The 18,137-nt window shown below is 48.4% G+C and overlaps 2 protein-coding genes and 2 long non-coding RNA genes across 4 annotated transcripts; 1 reads left to right on the top strand and 3 right to left on the bottom strand.

Annotated features, from left to right (window-relative positions):
• On the bottom strand, positions 1–2,037 carry HOXA9 (homeobox A9). Its single transcript, XM_061375078.1, has 2 exons — positions 1,419–2,037; positions 1–313 (listed from the first exon to the last, which is right to left on the bottom strand). The coding sequence occupies exons 1-2, from the start codon at positions 1,966–1,968 to the stop codon at positions 75–77; spliced, it is 789 nt and encodes a 262-aa protein (XP_061231062.1). The 5' UTR covers positions 1,969–2,037; the 3' UTR covers positions 1–74.
• LOC133223933 (uncharacterized) lies at positions 1,413–3,964 on the top strand. Its single transcript, XR_009728735.1, has 2 exons — positions 1,413–1,548; positions 3,762–3,964. It is a non-coding gene; the product is annotated as an uncharacterized LOC133223933 (long non-coding RNA).
• A 3,396-nt stretch (positions 3,965–7,360) lies between these two features.
• On the bottom strand, positions 7,361–11,333 carry HOXA10 (homeobox A10). The gene is made up of 2 exons (XM_061375069.1): positions 10,296–11,333; positions 7,361–8,864 (listed from the first exon to the last, which is right to left on the bottom strand). Exons 1-2 carry the CDS (start codon positions 11,113–11,115, stop codon positions 8,590–8,592), a joined length of 1,095 nt encoding a protein of 364 aa, XP_061231053.1. The 5' UTR covers positions 11,116–11,333; the 3' UTR covers positions 7,361–8,589.
• A 1,238-nt stretch (positions 11,334–12,571) lies between these two features.
• LOC133223936 (uncharacterized) lies at positions 12,572–17,440 on the bottom strand. Its single transcript, XR_009728739.1, has 3 exons — positions 17,169–17,440; positions 15,948–16,127; positions 12,572–13,068 (listed from the first exon to the last, which is right to left on the bottom strand). It is a non-coding gene; the product is annotated as an uncharacterized LOC133223936 (long non-coding RNA).
• Between the last annotated feature and the right edge of the window lie 697 nt (positions 17,441–18,137).

Below are 18,137 nucleotides of genomic sequence, written 5' to 3'. Positions count from 1 at the left end.
TTTTTCCTCTAGTTTTTTCCTTTTTTTTTTTTTTTTTTAACTTTGTGCATTTTAATTTCACCCCCATGTCGCCGTCATTCGTCCTTTGCTCGATCTTTGTTGATTTTCTTCATTTTCATCCTCCGGTTCTGAAACCAGATTTTCACTTGTCTCTCAGTTAAATTGAGGAGCCTGGCCACCTCGTATCTGCGGTCCCTAGTGAGATACATATTAAACAGGAACTCCTTCTCCAGTTCCAGCGTCTGGTGCTTGGTGTAAGGGCAGCGCTTTTTCCTGGTGGACCTTGCGTGGAGCCAGTTTGCAGCTGGATTATCTACAACGAAAACAACAGGAGAAGTTTATGCTCGAGGGAGGGTGGGAGCATAAGGAGGAGGGGGCTGGGGAGGGAGATCCACGCAGGACAAGCGGTGTATGTGTCCCGATATTGGGGTTTAGAGGTGCCTCTCAACTCCCCAGGCACAGAGGATAGTGAGGCACAATGGACTCCAAAATACAGACACATGGAGAGGTCACACGCAACGACATGCAGCAGAGCCCCGCCGCCCCCACCTCCTCTCGCCTTTTTTATTGTTTCTAGAATGCAATTTTGAAAACACTTTCTCCTCCTCACTCTCTCTCTGCTAGCTCTCCTCCCTCCTTCCTGCCCCCCCCCAACTGCCAGCCCGGGGAGTGACCAGACAGACCAATATGTCATCAAAATTGTTTCACTTTTTAGTTTCGGCCTTCTCCTGTGTCATCACTGGCAAGACCCAGGGAGCTGGCGAGTCAGTCTGCAACTGGCATAATTAAAACCTCGCCAGTTTAGGACCCTCATTCGCACGGCTTTAATCGCGATAGCAACCCCGAGGCGCTCTGCCACCAGTTCCGCAGCAATGAGAGCATCCAGCCCTGCCGGGTTTTTCCACCGAAGAGACGAAAGGGGGGAGGGAAGGGACCAAGTCAAAAGCGAGGTTTGTGCATTCAGCACCGCAAGAGCTTCCCAGGCCTACAAGCCGTCTCAAAAAGACCAGATTCACATCCGATGCTTTCTAGACACCCTCTCCCTGGCATCTGCCTGGGGCAGGAGGATGCAAACGCGTCCCTCGAAGTTTGCTGGGGTTGCTGAGGAGGGAGGGGGGGGCGGTTTTGCCTTTCTGGATTTGGGGGTTGGCTGGTTGGGGTTTTATTTTTGTTGGTTTTTAAGTTGCAGCTGTAGGGTGGGGTTTTTGTTTTCCTTTCAGATGGAAAGCCCGAGCCATCCTAGATCCCGTTCAAGCCTGCGGGAGGCAGCGGTGGCTTCCGCAGATGGCAGACCCCGGAGAGATGGAGCGGCGGCGGTGGCAGCTAGTGCTCGGCCGCGCAACTAACCCCAGCACCTCGCCACCTCCCCGCCGCCGGCGCAGTGCCCTGAAGTCCATGACCCTCGCAGTCCCACTTACTTGGATCGATCTGCGGTTTCTCTCCGTTTGCCTCACTTTCTCCATTGCTTTCAGAGAATGCGCCTTCGTGGCTTTGCTTATCCCTATCAACTGGAGGAGAACCACAAGCATAATCAGAGAGAGACAAAGTGTGAGTGTCAAACGTGGTACAGTCAGCCCTCCTGGCCGCCAGCGGTTCAGGTTTAATGCCGTAATGCCTGCCGGTAGGTAACCCGGGGAAAGACAAGGAGCCCGGCACAGGCTCAAGCCACGAACGCATGTACCTGCCGTCGGGCGGTGCCACCGGCGCCTGGTGGTGCGCGTAGGGGTGGTAGACGGCGGGGACGCCGCTGGCGCCGGCGGGGTGCGCGGGGCTCCAGGGGGGGCCGAAGACGGGTGCCTTGGGCTGGAAGCTGCAGGGGGCCAGCTCGGGGTGCTCGGCCAGCGCCGCCGGCCGCGGCGGCGGCGGCCCCAGTGGAGCGGGGGGGTAGCGGGGCGCCGACAGCTCGTCCCCCTCCGGCACCAGGAAGGAGTCCACGTAGTAATTGCTGAGGGTCCCGGGAGCCGACATGGCGGGCGCGGGCGGCGGACCCGCCGCGGTTCGGGGCTGCGGGTTTCACGTAACAACTTGGTGCTGGCGGAGAAGTAGACTCAGTAATAAGTTGAGGGCAGCCCGGGCGCCCATTGGCTGCCCCGGTCACGTGGCGGGGGGAGCAGAACAATAAAGTATAAATCAGTCCGCGGGCTATTAATGGGTCACTGTTTTCCAGCCATAATTTTTATAGCGAGGCCATATGTTTTTATGCAAAGGAATATTTGAGTTATACGGCGGGGTTTGTTTTAATTGCGGCCAACCGAGATGAAAAGATCAGATTCCGTATTACGGCCCCCCCTTCTCTCTCTCTCCCTCTTTTTCTTTTTCTTTTTTTTTTTTTTCGTTTAAACGGACTATTTTATATCATAATTAATCATCCCATCAGTGGGTCGTGTTCCCCGAGGAAAAAAAAATTTAAATAAGAACCTCCACCACCCTTGTGATCTGAGACCTTCACATAAAATGATACAATAATAAAACAAACAAAAAAAAAGAAAAAAAGCAAAAAAAAAAAAACAACAAAATAGCAGTTGCGGTATACTGCAGTTAAATATGTATTTATTATATTTCATAAGAAATTATTGTTTCAGGAACCACGAGGTTGTTAATAAGTCAGTAACTATGAGCGCGCTCATTTGCATCGCTGTGTTTCACAGCAGTAAAAATTTACGAGTGCTTGGAAAGGTTAAATTATACTATTGTGTTTAGTTTGGGAACTCACTGTAAATAATACCGTTCCGTTCAGAGCAAAGCCGGCAGAGAAAAGTCAAATTCAACTTATTCCCTTCCAGCAACCCACCCGCCGGGTCGGAGGAGCACTGAGGCAGGGGCTGGATCGGGTGTTTGGGCTGGCCCGCACCAAACTGCACTTCACCACCCACCCCACCCTGCCGGGGAGATCGCGGCAGTGACCGGAACACCCTCCGAGTCCTCCCAGTCGTGCCTGCCCGCCCCTGCTCTTGGATGGGGCCGCTGCAAACGGGGACACCCTCGCCAGGCCGGGGAGAGGAGCCGGGACTGGGCGGCCGGAGGTGAACGGAGACTTCGTCCTGGCCGGGAGGGAAGGAGTGCGGTCAGAGCCGGACGGCGGAATTTATCACGACGATTAATGCTTTAACTATGCAGGGAAGCAGCAGGGGGAAAAGGGTGAAAAAGCCCCGTCTCCCCGCTGCCGAAAGGCACCCTGCTTCTCCGGGCGGCTATCAAAGGGGCGCTCGCAGTCGGCCGTCCCGCAATCTGGTGAATCAAATTTATGTGCAAATATAGTTAGTTATTTGCTGGCACCTCCTTTTGACTGCAGGACACACGCTAACGGCATCGGAAACCGAGCGGAGGGTTACAAGAGGGGAGTTACAAGAGGGGAGGGTGCGCAGGGGGAAAGTAAGAGGCGGCCAGATCCAAGTCCAGTGTTAGGAATTAAAGTCGTGTCTGAGCGCTCTGCAAACACGCCTGCGACTCCCTGGGTTTTCTCCTCCGGCCGAGGCTCACGCTGTTTATCCCCGCGGTTGGCGAAGGACCGCGGTCAGTAGAATGCAGGGGGCACAAAAAATCTCGGCTAGTGGCTCAATTTACTCGAAACAGTTTTTATTGAAAATAGAGCCCGGCAAATGGTAGAGACGGCTGAGTAATAATTAAAATCACGTGTAAATATTGTGCATGCGAAAGTGTGGTTCTAATTAGTTTTACATCACTGTGTGGCTGGCTCTCTCCCTCTCCCGCTCCCCCTCTCTCTTTCTCTCTTTCTTTTTCTTTTCATGTCTTCCCAACAGTTTAATCTGAAATCTTACAGAGATCCGATTTTAACAACGCTCTCTCCCCCCATTCACGATTACAAAGGCCCATAATGAAACTATTATCCCCCATTAGAGTTCGAAAATTACGGAACAGTTGCAAGATCTCCACAAACAAGGAGCCCGCTATTTTCTAACAATTTAAAAGATGCAAATAAAGCTCTCCTCCTTTTTTTCTTTTTTTTTTTTTTTTTTTTTTTGGCCATTGTATAGACACGCCATAATAGTACAAAATAACTGTATTTCTTTCCTGGAAAGACGGAACTCGACGTCATTTGTATTTATTATTGAGAGTCAGCTGTGGTGAAATGTGATTGTAGAACTTCCTTTTTCCATTCAGAAAAAATAATCTTAGCTGCAGGAGTCCTGGATGTTTATATTCGAATTCGGGTTCTCGACTTGCAGCGGGTTTCATTTTTTTGGTTGCCCACCAAAAATAATAGCAAATGAATAACAATAACAGTAACGCTTTAAAGAAAGTGCCTGCATTTTTATTTCCCTGTAAAATTCTGCCTTTGCTCACTGTCAGAGGCCAAGTAGCAGGAGCTGGTGTACAGAGAGCAAGGGATAAAATACAGCAAATAATTACAGGCGTTTTTCACGAGGTCACGTTGCTGGTAATAACGCTGGAGCATTCGTCTCTCTTCGTATTTTTATACCCCTTTTTTCCTCAAAGCCCATTTTGCAGGCGAGCCACCAAGGCTAGCGGGGGCTCCCCACTATTTGCGTTGCAAATTAGTGAAGATTTTGGTGGCTCAGACACTCGGATGCAAAAGCCTCCAAACATTCACATCAAATTGCACAATTAAATCCCAATTCCCAGGGACGAAGCACCGTTGGAGCCATCGTGCCTGGACAAAAATACTCCCTGCTCTCCACCTCCACATAACCAAGTTAGCAGAGGTCCCACCCTACTGCCTTTTACCCGCAGCTGCAAGAGGAAGGACCCTGTCGGTTCTTAAGCGAAGGGTATCTGTAAGCCCTGTTACTTTAGCAGAAGGCGCAGAGAGGGCGCGAGCGCGGGGCAGGAATGCACGGGACTTGGCAAGCACTCCTGAACGGGAAGTTCAGGATCGCCTTTCCCTAGGGTTTCCTGCCACCGCAAATCTCTCTCACGGAATTGCCAGTGCTACGAATGCACGGAGGTATTCTGGCATGACGGAGAGAAAATAAAAACCCAGAATTAGGATAAAGGAATCAGAACTCAGAATGATGCTGGAAAAAAGAAGAGAAATAAAGAGCAGTGGCAAACATATGTACAAAGACCGTAGAGGCAGGCACGGACATACACACTGTAAACACACTCCCAGCACGATCACAGCACATAGCCCGTCAGATGTGCAGTGTGGGTAGAGGCAGACATGAACACTTAAATTTGACTGCAAAGCCGAGCTCTGCTCCTGTCCCAGCCAAGGACATCTTCTCTAAGGAAGGCTAGGATGGGTTTAGATAAATCCGTTAGCCAAACTCCGAGTTCTCGCATCTCATTTCGAGTTTTGAGAAAGTTGTTTTTTGTGTTTTTTTTTCTTTTTTTTTTTTTAATTTTTTTTTTTAGGCAGAAAGAATCACAGTCACTACAAAATAAGTAGAAACGCATACACACTGAGATCGAGTTTTCTGCACTTTCCCCTGCCTGCCTTCCTGCTGCCGAGGGTGCCCCGCTTCGCTGCGGTGCCGGAACTGGCGGAGGGCCCGGCGGGAGACCGCCCCTGCCCGCGGCCGCGCTGCGGACACAAAAGACGGCGGTGGTGGCATCGGCGGCGGGCCCGGAGAGGTCGCTGTTGCTCGTTCCGCCGCCGCGGAGAACGGCCGCGCCGCAGTCGTGATCGTAACCGAGGCCTTGCGGGCCGCGGGGAAGCCCCGGGGGAGCGGATCTGACGGGAGGTAGCGCGGGGTTGGCGGAGCCCAGCGACAGGCCCAGGAGGGCAATAGACGCCCCCAACATGCGGTAGAGCAGCCGGCGGGGCCGCGCACCCTCACCGCGAATGGGGTCCGACCGGCCACTGCCCCTGTGCTCCGGGGCCTTGTTTGTGATGGATACGCGGAGCGGGGCCGGCAGACTTGATCTCTCCCCACTCCCTCCCCCAGGCAGGCTTCCGGGTCTCTGTCTTTTAATAAATCCAGACAGAAAAATATAAACAGCATTTTCCCCCCCTCCCTCCCTCTGCTTCTCCAGCCCCCCGAGCTCGACGCCCGCCGAGCGGAATACAAAAACGCACCTGACCTTGAATGCAGCCTACGAGATATATTAAAATCCCGCAAACAGGCAGGGACTCGCTTAGGAGCTAGCTAACCTTGAAGAACTTGCCAAGCTTCCCCCCTCGGCTGCCGTGTTTATCTGAGGAATCAAAGGAGGCTCCGTTGCAGATGGGGAACAATGGCATTGGGACTTGACGCCTACAGATCAGTTCAGCGCTAAGATTTCTTCGGGCAGAAAGGACCCTCGCACCAAGCATACCTGGTGATGATATCAACTGAAGTAATTAAGGCAGTTTCGTGCTGTAGAGAGAAAGGTGGAGCCCCAACAACATGAAACTACCTAAACCACAGAGCAGTTCTCAGGCGCTAATTATTACTTTCCCATTGCCGTGGTCCTTAACGCAAGGATCCCGCTACAAAAATAAAACCAGAAACGTGACTAAAACATCCCTCTCTCCCGCCCGCCCAGCCGGCGCCCCTCCGCGGTCCCCGGCCAGCCTCGGGTGTGTTAATGAAAACAAGAAAAATATATAATAACATCACCATCACCACCCCACCCTTCCCGGGCAGCTTTCGCCTCTCCATGCAGATGCAATCGGGAAGAAAAAGGCCATGCTCTCCAATGTTAACATCACGAGAAGCTAAAGGCTCCCAGAGAGCTAGGGTTCAAAGTCTGTCCCCCCTCCTCCCAGCATACATAGCCCCTCAAGGAAGCATTAGCTCTCTCTCTTCTCCCAGACCTCCTTTTGCCTTCCCTTTGTGCAAGACTCCATCAGTTAAACATGCAGCAAAGAAGAGAAGATGCAAAGCAAAAAAAAAAGCCCAGCCAATAAAAACCCAAAGCAATACAGGTGAAATAAGCTCTTCCACATGCAGCCAGGTAGGAAATAGTCTTGTCTGGAGGGGCCCAGTGGCAGGGAGGTGAGGCTGGGGTACCCCCTCCCCCCACCATGAGCTCACCTTTACGATTTCTTCTTAGCCCTGAGATAAAGCTAGAATTTTGTCACCGTCCTCTGGTGTAAAAGATCTCCGCACACTTGTAGGTGTTTGATTAAAGAAAAAAAAATCATTTCCCTACCCTCAAGAAATAGTAATTTGCTTCCTCAGTCTATGCAGCTCCTCAGTCAACTGAAACCACTCGTTCAAGACAGCAACAATCCAGATATACTAGCAAGTCATAAAACTGAACAAAAGCCGACAAACCTTAGAGCACCATCGCTATATGGCCCAGACAAATTACGACCGTCTAGGTAATATTTAAATAGATTCCTAAAGTAATTGCAGGGGGTTTAGGCAACTATTCCTGTTGTAAAAGTTCTCGAAGACATAAAGTAGAACCTGAGGATAAACAGTCACAAAAAGAGGTAAAATTAAAAGGATTAATTCCACGGTATTTTATTCTTCTATGAGAACATAAACATCGTCTTTTTCACGCACAGCAGCATTACAATATTAATTTATTCCGATTTAAGGTAAGAACTAGATATAGCTAGAACTAACATTTATAATAACGATAGAATGTATTTGCTTAAAACAGTATCGGCATTTTAATAATAATAGACATTTATACATATCTGTATTTATAGCTTTCCCCCTTTTTTCTTTCTTTTTTCTATTTTTTTTCACCTATATGTTTGACCCTTTAATGCATGTAACTTCACAGTATAAAGGAAGACGAACATTTCCTCCCTTGCAGTCTCAGACTCTGGCTCAGAAAGTCCGTCTGATGATCAGGATATATAGTTTTCAGTGAAATTAGTGAAGAAAAAGTGACCACTTTCTTCTCAAAGGGGAATTTCTGTGTGCTTGTCATGCGTTACCAACGGTAACGTTATTTATAGACAAAAAAAAAGATCACTAATTCCACATATTTAAGCAAAACTACATTAAGTAAATATCTACAACCAGAAAGAGAGAGAGAAATTCAGAGGTAAGTGTCATAATTTAGTCCATGAGCAACACGAACGCTTTTATACCTTTAAAGAGAAGATATTTCATTTTCCTGGCCAATTTTAAAACTGTAATATTTATTTCTAAGGTAAAGGAAAAAAAAAAAAAAAAGAAAAAGAAAATGAAAAGAATCTCCCTTAACACCCGTTCCCATGAAGCCCTGTTAGAGGATGCCTGCATTTCATTATTGTAAGTCTGCTTTTCTAAGGAAAAGGGGGAGGGGAAGAAAGCTCCCAATATATAGAAATATGGCAAGGCTTAAATTCTTCATTGTGCAGCTACGTACAGTTCAAGTTATACCGCTTCTAATTTTAAAGAATACACCTTTAACCAAGCTTGTTTACTTTTCCGAGAGAGAGATATGGGGGGAAAGATATTTGAAGCTCCCGAAATGGTATTTCTGTGTTTCAAAGCTTAAAGGAACAAGCCGGCCCCCGGAAAGGCCGCAGGAAGTGGGGAGGTTCACGCACGGCATTTTGTGCATTAACTTAGCTTTAGTCGTGTTCCCCCACCCTCCCTTCCCACTCCAAAGTAGTTCTTAAGAGGTTAAGGACATATCGAGAGCCCCTAAAATCGTTAATCCATACAGGTGCGGATGACTATAGCCTAGGAAAATGATACTGGCTCTTTAAATCATAAAGATGTGTTTATGGGTTCATCAAGAGAAATTAAAGTTGGCTGTGAGCTCCCGAATCCTATTCTCTCTGTTCATTTTCTTCAGTTTCATTCTGCGGTTCTGAAACCAGATTTTAACTTGTCTGTCTGTGAGGTGGACTGTGCGGCTGATCTCTAGGCGACGCTCACGAGTCAGGTACATATTGAATAGAAACTCCTTTTCCAGCTCGAGAGTTTGATGCTTGGTATAGGGGCACCGTTTCTTTCTGCCACTTTTTGCCGTGAGCCAGTTTGCTGCATTTTCTCCTTTTGAATTGCCTAGTTTTGAGAAAGTAAAAAAGGGACGTTACCAGCGGGTAGGAGGCAATGAGCCAGGGAGGGACAGAGTGGAAGGAGCATCTGTGTGTGTGCCGGTGTGTGTTTGGGAATCTCGCTCTGTCACTTGCGGGCGCTTGTAATGCGGGGTGTCTTTGTGGGAACCGAGAGCTTTAAACCGGTTTCCAAATGATCCTGAATCCGCAGGGGAAAATCTGCCTTTCCTCCAAAAGCTCCGGCCAGCCTTGGGCAGGGCAGAGTGCCCCGCTTAGTAGTTCATCTCCGACCCTCCAAAACAGGCTTTTACTAGTTCCCCCTCGGCCTCTCCGAGGCCACTGCTACTGGGGGGTGCTTGGTAAATGGCCTGGAGGCTTATTTCACACAGCTTCAGGCACCTGCTTCCAAAAAACGAAGCCTGTGCGGATCTGAACTTTACAAGCATGCTCTGGAGTTAGAAAACAAGGTGAGCTGAGGAGCCGGAGCCTCCCTGCCTTCCCGGGGAGTTTCGCCTCGGCCCTCTCTTATCCAACCATTTCTGGGAAGGAAAAAACCTAACCAAACAAGAAAACACACCAAAACCCTCAAAACTAAAAATCCCCCCATTACAGGCTGTTTATTACTATCACTGGAAGTGGCTAGGAAAGAGGTAACACTGATCCCTCGATGGCTTGGAGTGGTTCCTGGTTTGGGATTGTCTCTCTAGTAGTTTTCCGCTTTCTTGTTTTGTTTTGACCTTATAATTTTCCAATGTGGCCCTCTGAAGGAATAACAGGGCGTCTGAAATGCAGACGGAGAGAAGCGCCTGCAAACTCTGCCGCCCAAAGAAGGGGAGGTTTTGTTTTTTTTTTTTGCCATGGGGACCCGAAAGGGAAATAAAGAAGCGAATGAATAAATAACAACCCTGTTATCTAGTGTAGACGTTGAAGGATATTCGCGGTGCATTCATCAGTCTAATTTGATGGCAGTTCATAGATGGCACATTTCAGCGCGGCTGTTATTCCGAAAAGCATTCTGGATCGTAAAATATAACTTACCGAGTTAATAGGTTTATTTATTGGCACTGCCTATTGCTTATTTTGGATGCTTTACAAACATCTCTGTTATCTGGTAGGCACCTTCACATCACAGGGAAAAGATTGATCTTGTTTTTCTATATGTTTAAGCAGCATGCGGGCTAAAGTTGCCCAGAGCGGAGACTCTAAGGGGTTTAAGCTATAGGATGGACATTAATTTTTACGGCAACCCCATGCCCTAATATTACGAAGTTCAGAAGGTCAGTCTGAGCAGCGCTTCTTGGCAGCCCCGCGGGGCAGCTGGGATCCTCCTTTTGCATCGCGATGCCGCTATGATCCTCAACAGTTTTTTTTCTTTCTTTTCCTTTTTTTTTTTTTTTAATCATCACCACCACCATCACCATCATCATCATTCGCTTACCTACGGGCTCTTTCTCGGGGGAGGCTTTGCTGCTCTCTGACGGAGCTGGAGAGAGCTCCTCTGCGGTGGAAGATGAAGCCTGAGTCTCGTCCTCCCTCTGGGAGACACACGCCAAGGGGCTGGGGGAGCGCTCCTCGTCCTCCTTCCTCCCCGCGTCCGGGACAGGAGGCAAAGATGGAGGCGTCTGGAAGCGGCCGGGGGGCTGCAGAGGGAAGGGGGCAGCCCCAGCCGGCCCCGCGCCGTAGCTCTTGGAGGTGCCATAAGCCTGGGAAAGGCGGAAGTAGCCCGGGACGGGGACCCCGCCGCCGCTGCCGGCTGGGTTGACCTCGGCACTCAGCCGAGAGAAAGGAGCGAGGTCGGTGGCAGCCGAGCCCTTCGGGCATTTCTCTGAGTCATAGAGGCAGTAGGAGCTCTCTTCCTTAATGCTTGGAGCAAAGGAGCACGAGGTGGCCTGCTGGCTCTCCGGCTCTTCCATGCGACAGGACCGGGGGGGGTCTAGCCACACTTCCATCCCTGACACGTAGGGGTGCGAGCTGGGGACCATGCTTTGAGAAGTGCCTTCATTGCGTTTGCTCAAAACGGGGAAAAGTCCGCAGCTTTGCAGCCCGTAGGACAGATCGGACGGTTGTGGCAGGTAGATACCACTGTTGGGGTAGTAGCCGCCTCCTCCTCCGCCTCCTCCTCCTGCTCCCGCCGCTTCCCCTCTGCCCGAGCTGATCAAGGAGTCTACCAAAAAAGAGTTTGCAGCCGGGCTCTCGGAGCATGACATTGTTGTGGAATAATTTGGCGAAGGGAGCAGATAGCCCTTCCTGGCTGACATTTCTTGTGCAAAACATGCTGAATATGATTAGAGATACCCTCGCACAACGGCAGACGCTTGCAGCCAATGGAAGCCCTGGCCTCCCCAGCAACCCCTCCCCGTCTGGTTTCGTATGCACAGAGCTGCTCTCAGGTCGACCTCTGAATTTAGGGGATAGATGGATATTAATGTGTAATATGGATTTCCATAGACACTGGCTCACACGCTTCGTCCATATGGGCAAGCGCCTGGCCCAGGCAGGAGCTGTGATCCTGGGAAGCAAAGGGAAAGGAGAAAGGCAAGGAGCTGGCTTTGCCGGTGCTGTCTCCAAGTTTTGCTCCTTTCTTATCACACTCTCCGCTATAAAATAGCCCGGCGGTCCTGATGTTTATTATACCTAGGCTGAAACGGTGTCCAGATGAAGCTTTTACTATCGCTCCTCTCTTCCCGCGGTTAGGCTTTCCGACGGCAGTGCCTGCTCACCTTCCTGGGAAGCCTGTGTGTGTCTCACGAAATTAATAAAGCCCGGCTCGCCCGGTGTTTTATGCTCAGGCTCTGCTCATTTTATTTGATTGTCTCGTTTTTTAAGAAATAAAATACGTGTTATTGTTTATCACGGATCATTGGAAACCGTAAAGGGGCCTGGTGCCTCTCGCGTTAAACTGCCGAGGAAGGGGGCTGCTTCCAGCCTAACATCACAGCCACGACGCCAGGCTAGGCTTAAATTTCCTGAGATAAAATGCTTGCTGCTGCGCTGAAGAATTTCTTAGGGAGCAATGCCATTCTGGGAGGATGATTGTGCGGTTGCAGTTCCTAATGCTTTAGTTAACGTTGGACCCTTCCAGAGGTCTGATTACCATTTAAAATATAAAGCTAGACATATGCCACAGAAAGATTCCAGACGCTAGCAGTTCAAATGGATCCTCGCAGGATGCTGCGGACCCTGTTTATTGATGTGTTTATATTTGAGCGATAATTTTTATCTTTCCCCCCCCTTGGGTCATTCACTTTTTGCCTCTTCAAAAGCACCGTCTCTTGCACAAGCAATGTACTAAATAATAGAAAGAAGAATAAGTAGATGAATCCTGAGATACTAGACAGCCTGGTCCGGCCAATTTGCAGTTGTGGCGGAGGGAGCAGACAGATAGCAGACAGACAGGGACGCAGACAGAGAGACAGATAGATTTTCTAATGAATTGCTTAATTATGGCTTGCTTTTACTTCCATCATCTCTCTCTTATGCCATTTCGAAGTCGCCTCACTGCCTGGTCCGCGGAACTCCGGGCTTAAAGGAGACTGAGGCTGCTCGACGCTTTCTGGCTACCCTGAGTAGCCAGGCTCGCTCCCCTCTCCCGCACGCTGCCGGAGGAAGCACAGCCTGGCCGGTCTCCGTTTCCAGTGGAGCAGGAGGGGAAAGCGGCTGCCGTCCGGGCATCAGCTCCTGCCGGGGCGATGGCCGCGGCTTGGCACCAGCTGCCATGCCCAAGAGGGCGCTGGCGGCGGCGGCGGGGCCGCTGCCTGCGGGCGGGGCGGCGGTGGAGCGGGCGGTGGGCCCAGCATCCCTGGTGACAGCCCTCAGATTTCAAGCCGCCCCGAGGAGCAACCGTTCCCCTCCACCCCACGGTTCTGTTAAGCTCCCACGTGGTCTTGCCCTGCAGTGTGTGCCTGCCACGGGAAAACGCTTTTCCCGCGGCGTGACATTCCCCCGGAGAATTCCTCCCCCCTCCGCCTTACGGTAGGAGGTGAGTGTCCCTTCCCTCGGCCTGCCGAGCCGGAGGGGTCCTCCTCAGCCTCCCTCCGTGCTCGCTGAGAGCGCAGGGGGAGCGGGCGGAGGCTTCTACCTACTACTTTGCAACACCCATAAAATCCTTATGCAAAGGCGCCTGTTTTTTCCAGTGAGGTGGGGAGAGCATCACAGCGCGGTTTCCTTCTGAGCAGCCCGTAGTGACCAGTGACTTGGGTAGACCCCATAACCTATGGAAACCCTCCGTGGGTTATTTCCTTCACTTATTTCGTCCTGTAATGTTGTTTATGTTTTTCCAACCAGACTAACCCTGCGATGTGTTAATGTGCGACGGACAAACCCTTATCAGATTCCTACGCGGGTCATATCGGTGCTAACAAAATTAATACTACATAAGACGCAGGTTTATTGGCTGGTATACAGGAAAACTATTATCAATAGGCTTAGAGTTATAAATGCAGATCTAAATAAAATGAAACGTGAGCCCCAACGCCGCCTTCCAAATCCATTTCTCTACACAAGCCAGGTACAAAAATTACTCCGGGGAAGTCCGCTCTTGCGGTATGTTTATTTTGCATTTGCCAAATTAAATAGAAATGGATTGCAAACCTAAAAGCCATACGGAACCAAGGAGCAACACTTGAAATCCTTCCAAAGCTGTTTTTAAAACAAGCAGCTCCCTTAAAAAAAAATTGGATTAAAGGGGGAAAAGGCCTATAAAAGGACATTCTCGTCAGCCGGAATGAAACGACTCGAAATGCTCTGGAAGAGACACGAGTTGGCTTCTTCTCCCTCTTTGCAGGCCAGTTCAGGGAAATCAGACAAAAGGCGTGGAGGCCGGGGACAATTTGGAAGGTTTAAAGTTTTCCTAGCCTCTCCTCGTGGGTTTTGCAGCAGAAGGCTGGGGTTTGTCCGCCCTTGGAGGGTGTCAGGCTCTGCGGGAGCTTCCGTTGGCGGGACCTGGTTGTGCGGTTTTAGTAGCGATGTCCATTGTTGGTTTGATGGTCAAGGCACAGCCTCTGTCTAGATCATGAACTCAGCTCGGAGTGGCATTATCTCCGCTTTCTTTAATCGCTAACAAGGCCAAGGCAAATAGTAACCAGCATCGTCAAACCCAGTGAAGTAAAACTAATAATGTTCGCTTGATTCGAAACTATAAAAGATAATGGTCAATTCTGACTAAACGGAGCTAATTTGGCATGCGCTGGGTGTAGCTACTGCATTTCCAACCTTACAATGTGTCCCTTGGAGCTTAACCCCCATTTAAATGAAATTTTAAAGAATATTGTGGACGCCAGGGGACGAGAAATACTTTCTTTCTAATTCTACTCCTGTAAGTAAAGCTATCCGAGGGTCTATAAAACCGAGCAAATAAAATCCTGATAAATATCAAAACCGGCGAGGAGGTGCTTTCATGGAGAATCTAAATTCATGGCGTACATAGACAACAATATCAAAATAAAACTTTATTGATCTAAGAAAAATATGATAGATGCATTAATAGCGTCGTTAAGCCATTTTATTGGTCGGACTAAAATTAAAAACAAAAAGGGAATAAATAAAACACGACAGCTCAGCCTGAGCAAACTCTGACTGGAAATCGCAAAATGGATCATGTTAAACCGTGATTTATCTTTTTGTTATTGGCCTGTATAACCCAAAAGATCAGCACTGTTAATCCAGAGACGCGTTTTGCGAGCTAATTAAAATATACTTTTATTTGTAGACATGGGTAAACGGCAATTCGTGAAAACGTAAATAGCCTTGCAGGCTGTTGCAGGAGTGCATGCACCGCCGATCTGAGAATACAGCCGCTAATTACGTTTTATACAGCTCCAAAAATTAATGCAATCAGGGTATAGTTATTTAATACTGGAACTGTCAGTTGTCAAGAACGTGCGTGTGTGCCAGATTCCTCCTTTTGTGTGGTGGGGTTTTTTTTTGTTGAGGGTTGTTTTTTTTTTTTTCCCCTTCCCTGGAATTGCTCCAAAGAAGGCGGATTTCAAACAGGAGGTTTAGGAACTGCGTCTGTGCCAAGTTAGGTGACAAATGACGGCCCCACTAATTTTATCTTTACTATATATTCTTTCATGCTGGTTGTGGTGGTGAGGTTGGCTTGTTTTGGCGGATTATCCTGCTAAAACTTAGGCTGAGATTTAATTTTATTCCAGCCATCCGGAGGCTTGTTCTCCTAACCATGTTTTATATTATATATGTATCGTTTTACTCATTTGGATTAGGAGCATATTTTGCAAATAAATCCGACGAGCTCCAAACTCCTGTGTGCGGCAGGACAAAATACACACGACCAATTCATTAGGGCTTCATCTCCGCGCCCTTCCTCGGCACGGGCGAGAACAACGGGGCTTTCTATTGTCCAGAGAGCCCCGAACGCCGGGCAGAAGCAACAGCAGTATCGGGTTATAGCATGTGCCAGGGAAATCTTACATACCCCAGTTAGTCTTTTAAGTGTAGCCCTTCTGCTGTAAGAGATGGGCTGCACAGCTGTATTAAGCATTTGAAACTGTATCGCTTCTCCCCTTTTTGTAGCTGTCTTTCCTTTAAAAAAGATCTGGATGCATACACATGTCTTTTTTGGTTGCGGTACAACTCGGCTCTCAGACACACACTTTGGCCTGAAGTTTCGATTTCAGAGCATTTAATGAAAAGATTGTGACAAAAAAAAAAAAAAAAAAAAGAAGAAGACAACAAAACAGAAACCCAAAGAGCTTATGAAAAAGCCTCCCAGGGGTTTGAATGTGGTATGTGAGCTCAAGTTGAGTACGCGATTAATTAAACACAGTGTAGACACTGAGTTGGCTTCGCCACTTCCCTCCAAAACATGCAAACCCAAATCATGTGAAATAATAAACAGTTATTGTAAGAAACAAGTTTGTTTTTTTTAAATATTATCCTACGACTGCGGCCGTCAGTAAAAAATTCGTAACCAGAGGGCGCTTTAACTGCTGCTAGGGTCCCTTTGATTTATTCAACCGAGTATTGAACTGGGCAGGGAAACAACGAAGGGAAAAATAAATATTTGATCAAATATGCTGAGTTTAACTTGACTGGTGTAAAATGAAATGTTGCAAAGGGACCCTCAACTCACCCTGCTATTTTCCGAGACGTTGCTTCTCACTTCTTGGCACTGCTGAGGGGAGGTCAAAGAGATAAACATTCCCGAGCTTTTAATGCAGCATCTCTGATGAAATCGATCGGTTCCGAAAGCATTTCAAAACAGCTCTCTACCGACTGAGCATGTGCTTTTAACTACACTTGCAGCAGTTCCCTGAGAGCACAAGGGTGCTTTCTTTAAGAATACTGCAGACAAGTTGCATTACCTTACATGAGAGAGCAAGGATAAAATGACCTTCCACCCCCCCACCCCCCACCCCCTTTCTTTCTTTCTTTTTTTTTTTTTTTTTCCTCCCCGGACAGGTATTTTTAAATTGAATATCTCTCCTAAGAGACATGTGAATTAAAATATGCAGCCAAACAAGTATCTCCCCCGTATAATACCACCTTCTCTCCCGTCCTTCTCAAATGGAGACATAACAAAAACAAGTGAAACTTTTATGGGCGAGAAAAGCAACCTGGAGTTAGGGATACTCGTAGCCAGGATAGAGTTTCAAAGCTACAACCCAGAGCAGCCCTGAGCACATGAGGATGCCTTGACTATTGTTTGTTTAGAGCCCATGAGCTGTTTTAGAGAGATAGATAGACAGACAGACAGATAGAGGAAATCCAACTATGGTCTCATATAAACATTGACTTCATATGCAATCACATAAAGAGTTTTTAGCGTGTGTCAAAATTTGTTTACCACAGCCTGTGTCCAGCTGCAAGGAAGCAGCCTATCCTTTAAAGTTACCAAACGACCCCAACTAAACTACAGTTCAAGTCCAATAAGATCGTCAGAGTTGTCTGTCATTTGCAGTCTCTGTTGCCATAGATCTATTTGATTGAAGACACCTACTGTTCCAGACATAAATGTCAAGTTTCATAATATTTCCAGTGTTACAATTTTTTTATAACTGGAAGAAAACTACAAGTTACTCTGAAAAAATATTTCCAGATAACGTGGGTTTTTCCACGCTGCTGGCCAAAACTTTAAGAAGAGAAAATAAAAGGTCAACTGCAACTCAGAAAGCCCTTTCTATATTATTTCACGTCGTAATCACCAACTTTTTGCATTGCTTTCCTTCCCTAGGGTTATTTTCCGTTGTGCTCCGTGCTTGGATCCGGGGCCACCCCAGCTGGCTGAGGACCACCGCCGCCAGTGCCCGCTTCTCTCCCTTCTCCACTCAGAGTAGATGGATAAAACACTTACCTCCGCTCATGTTCCAACCCAAAGCCCAGAGGCTTTAACTCCACCGGGAAGCCCCAGCAGCTCCCTCCCCTCCCCCGGCATCCCGAGCGGCTTTTTGTAACGCGGAGCCCGGTAAGTGAAATAATTATCCGTGCGGCTCCAGGGATGCAAAATGAACAAAGGCCAAGATTTTTTTTTTTTTTTTTTTTTTTTTTTTGCAGGGCTGCTCCCCTCGCCTTGGGCGGCTTTGACATTGATCTGAAGATCGCCATCTTGTGGCAAAACAGCCTTCAAACCGCAGCCGTCTGTCCGTCCGCCTGCCAGCCGTCCTGCCGCGGGGCCCAGCGGCAAGAACGGCGGGCAGGCGGACGGACAGACGGATGGATGGTGGAGGGCAAGTGGCCACTCACCTCTCGGTGCGGAAAGCTCCGCTGCCTTTATAGCGATGTATTTCGTGCAGGCGAGCGGACAAGTCACGGACACTTTTTATGACCACATTGTCACAACAACACAGAGGATGCGGTTTTATTGGGCTAGGAAATCAAAACCCCGACCAGAGAAACTCCATGTCTTAACTGTCTCTGGGATTGGCTAGGAATGCCAGTTAATTTTTAACCAGAAAAGGAAGCTTCCTGGCTTAACTTACATTGCCATTTAGCTCACCATCCGTCCCTCTGTCCCTCTTCCACTGCCTGTCCCTCTGTCCATCTCCTTTAACTGGCATCACCACTTGCACACTAGGCAAACAAACAAACAAAAAGTCCCCCTTTTCCCCCCTCACTTTTTAACATCTCCTTTGGGCAGAGGTTGCCTGGCTAGGTGGCAGATGTCAGCAAAGGCCCAAAGTCAGTAAGTCCTTCACCTCAAGGTTATGGGTGATGTCCAAGCAATACAGAAGTTCAAAGCCAGTAAACAATGTGAAAACAGAATGTACTTTCTTCTCCTGATTAGGATTAGGGTCAACATGAAAGATTCAAACTCTTCTCAAAA

The sequence above is a fragment of the Neopsephotus bourkii genome, unplaced genomic scaffold (assembly GCF_033783945.1).
Source record: "Neopsephotus bourkii isolate Nb327-2 ecotype Australia unplaced genomic scaffold, CSIRO-AGI_Nbou_v1 NB_1656, whole genome shotgun sequence".
Taxonomy (NCBI): Eukaryota; Metazoa; Chordata; class Aves; order Psittaciformes; family Psittacidae; genus Neopsephotus; species Neopsephotus bourkii.
The sequence above is the reverse complement of the archived record's forward strand: the minus strand, read 5'-3'. Positions and strand labels throughout refer to the sequence as shown.

Bases quoted from the DNA above. Each gene is read 5' to 3' on its own strand.
- HOXA9 (XM_061375078.1), bottom strand. From the start codon at position 1,968: ATGTCGGCTCCCGGGACCCTCAGCAATTACTACGTGGACTCCTTCCTG. The intron at 314-1,418 runs GTAAGTGGGACT...TTTTCGTTGTAG, and splicing joins GAAACCGCAGATCGATCCAA to ATAATCCAGCTGCAAACTGG.
- HOXA10 (XM_061375069.1), bottom strand. From the start codon at position 11,115: ATGTCAGCCAGGAAGGGCTATCTGCTCCCTTCGCCAAATTATTCCACA. The intron at 8,865-10,295 runs GTAAGCGAATGA...TCTCAAAACTAG, and splicing joins CCCCGAGAAAGAGCCCGTAG to GCAATTCAAAAGGAGAAAAT.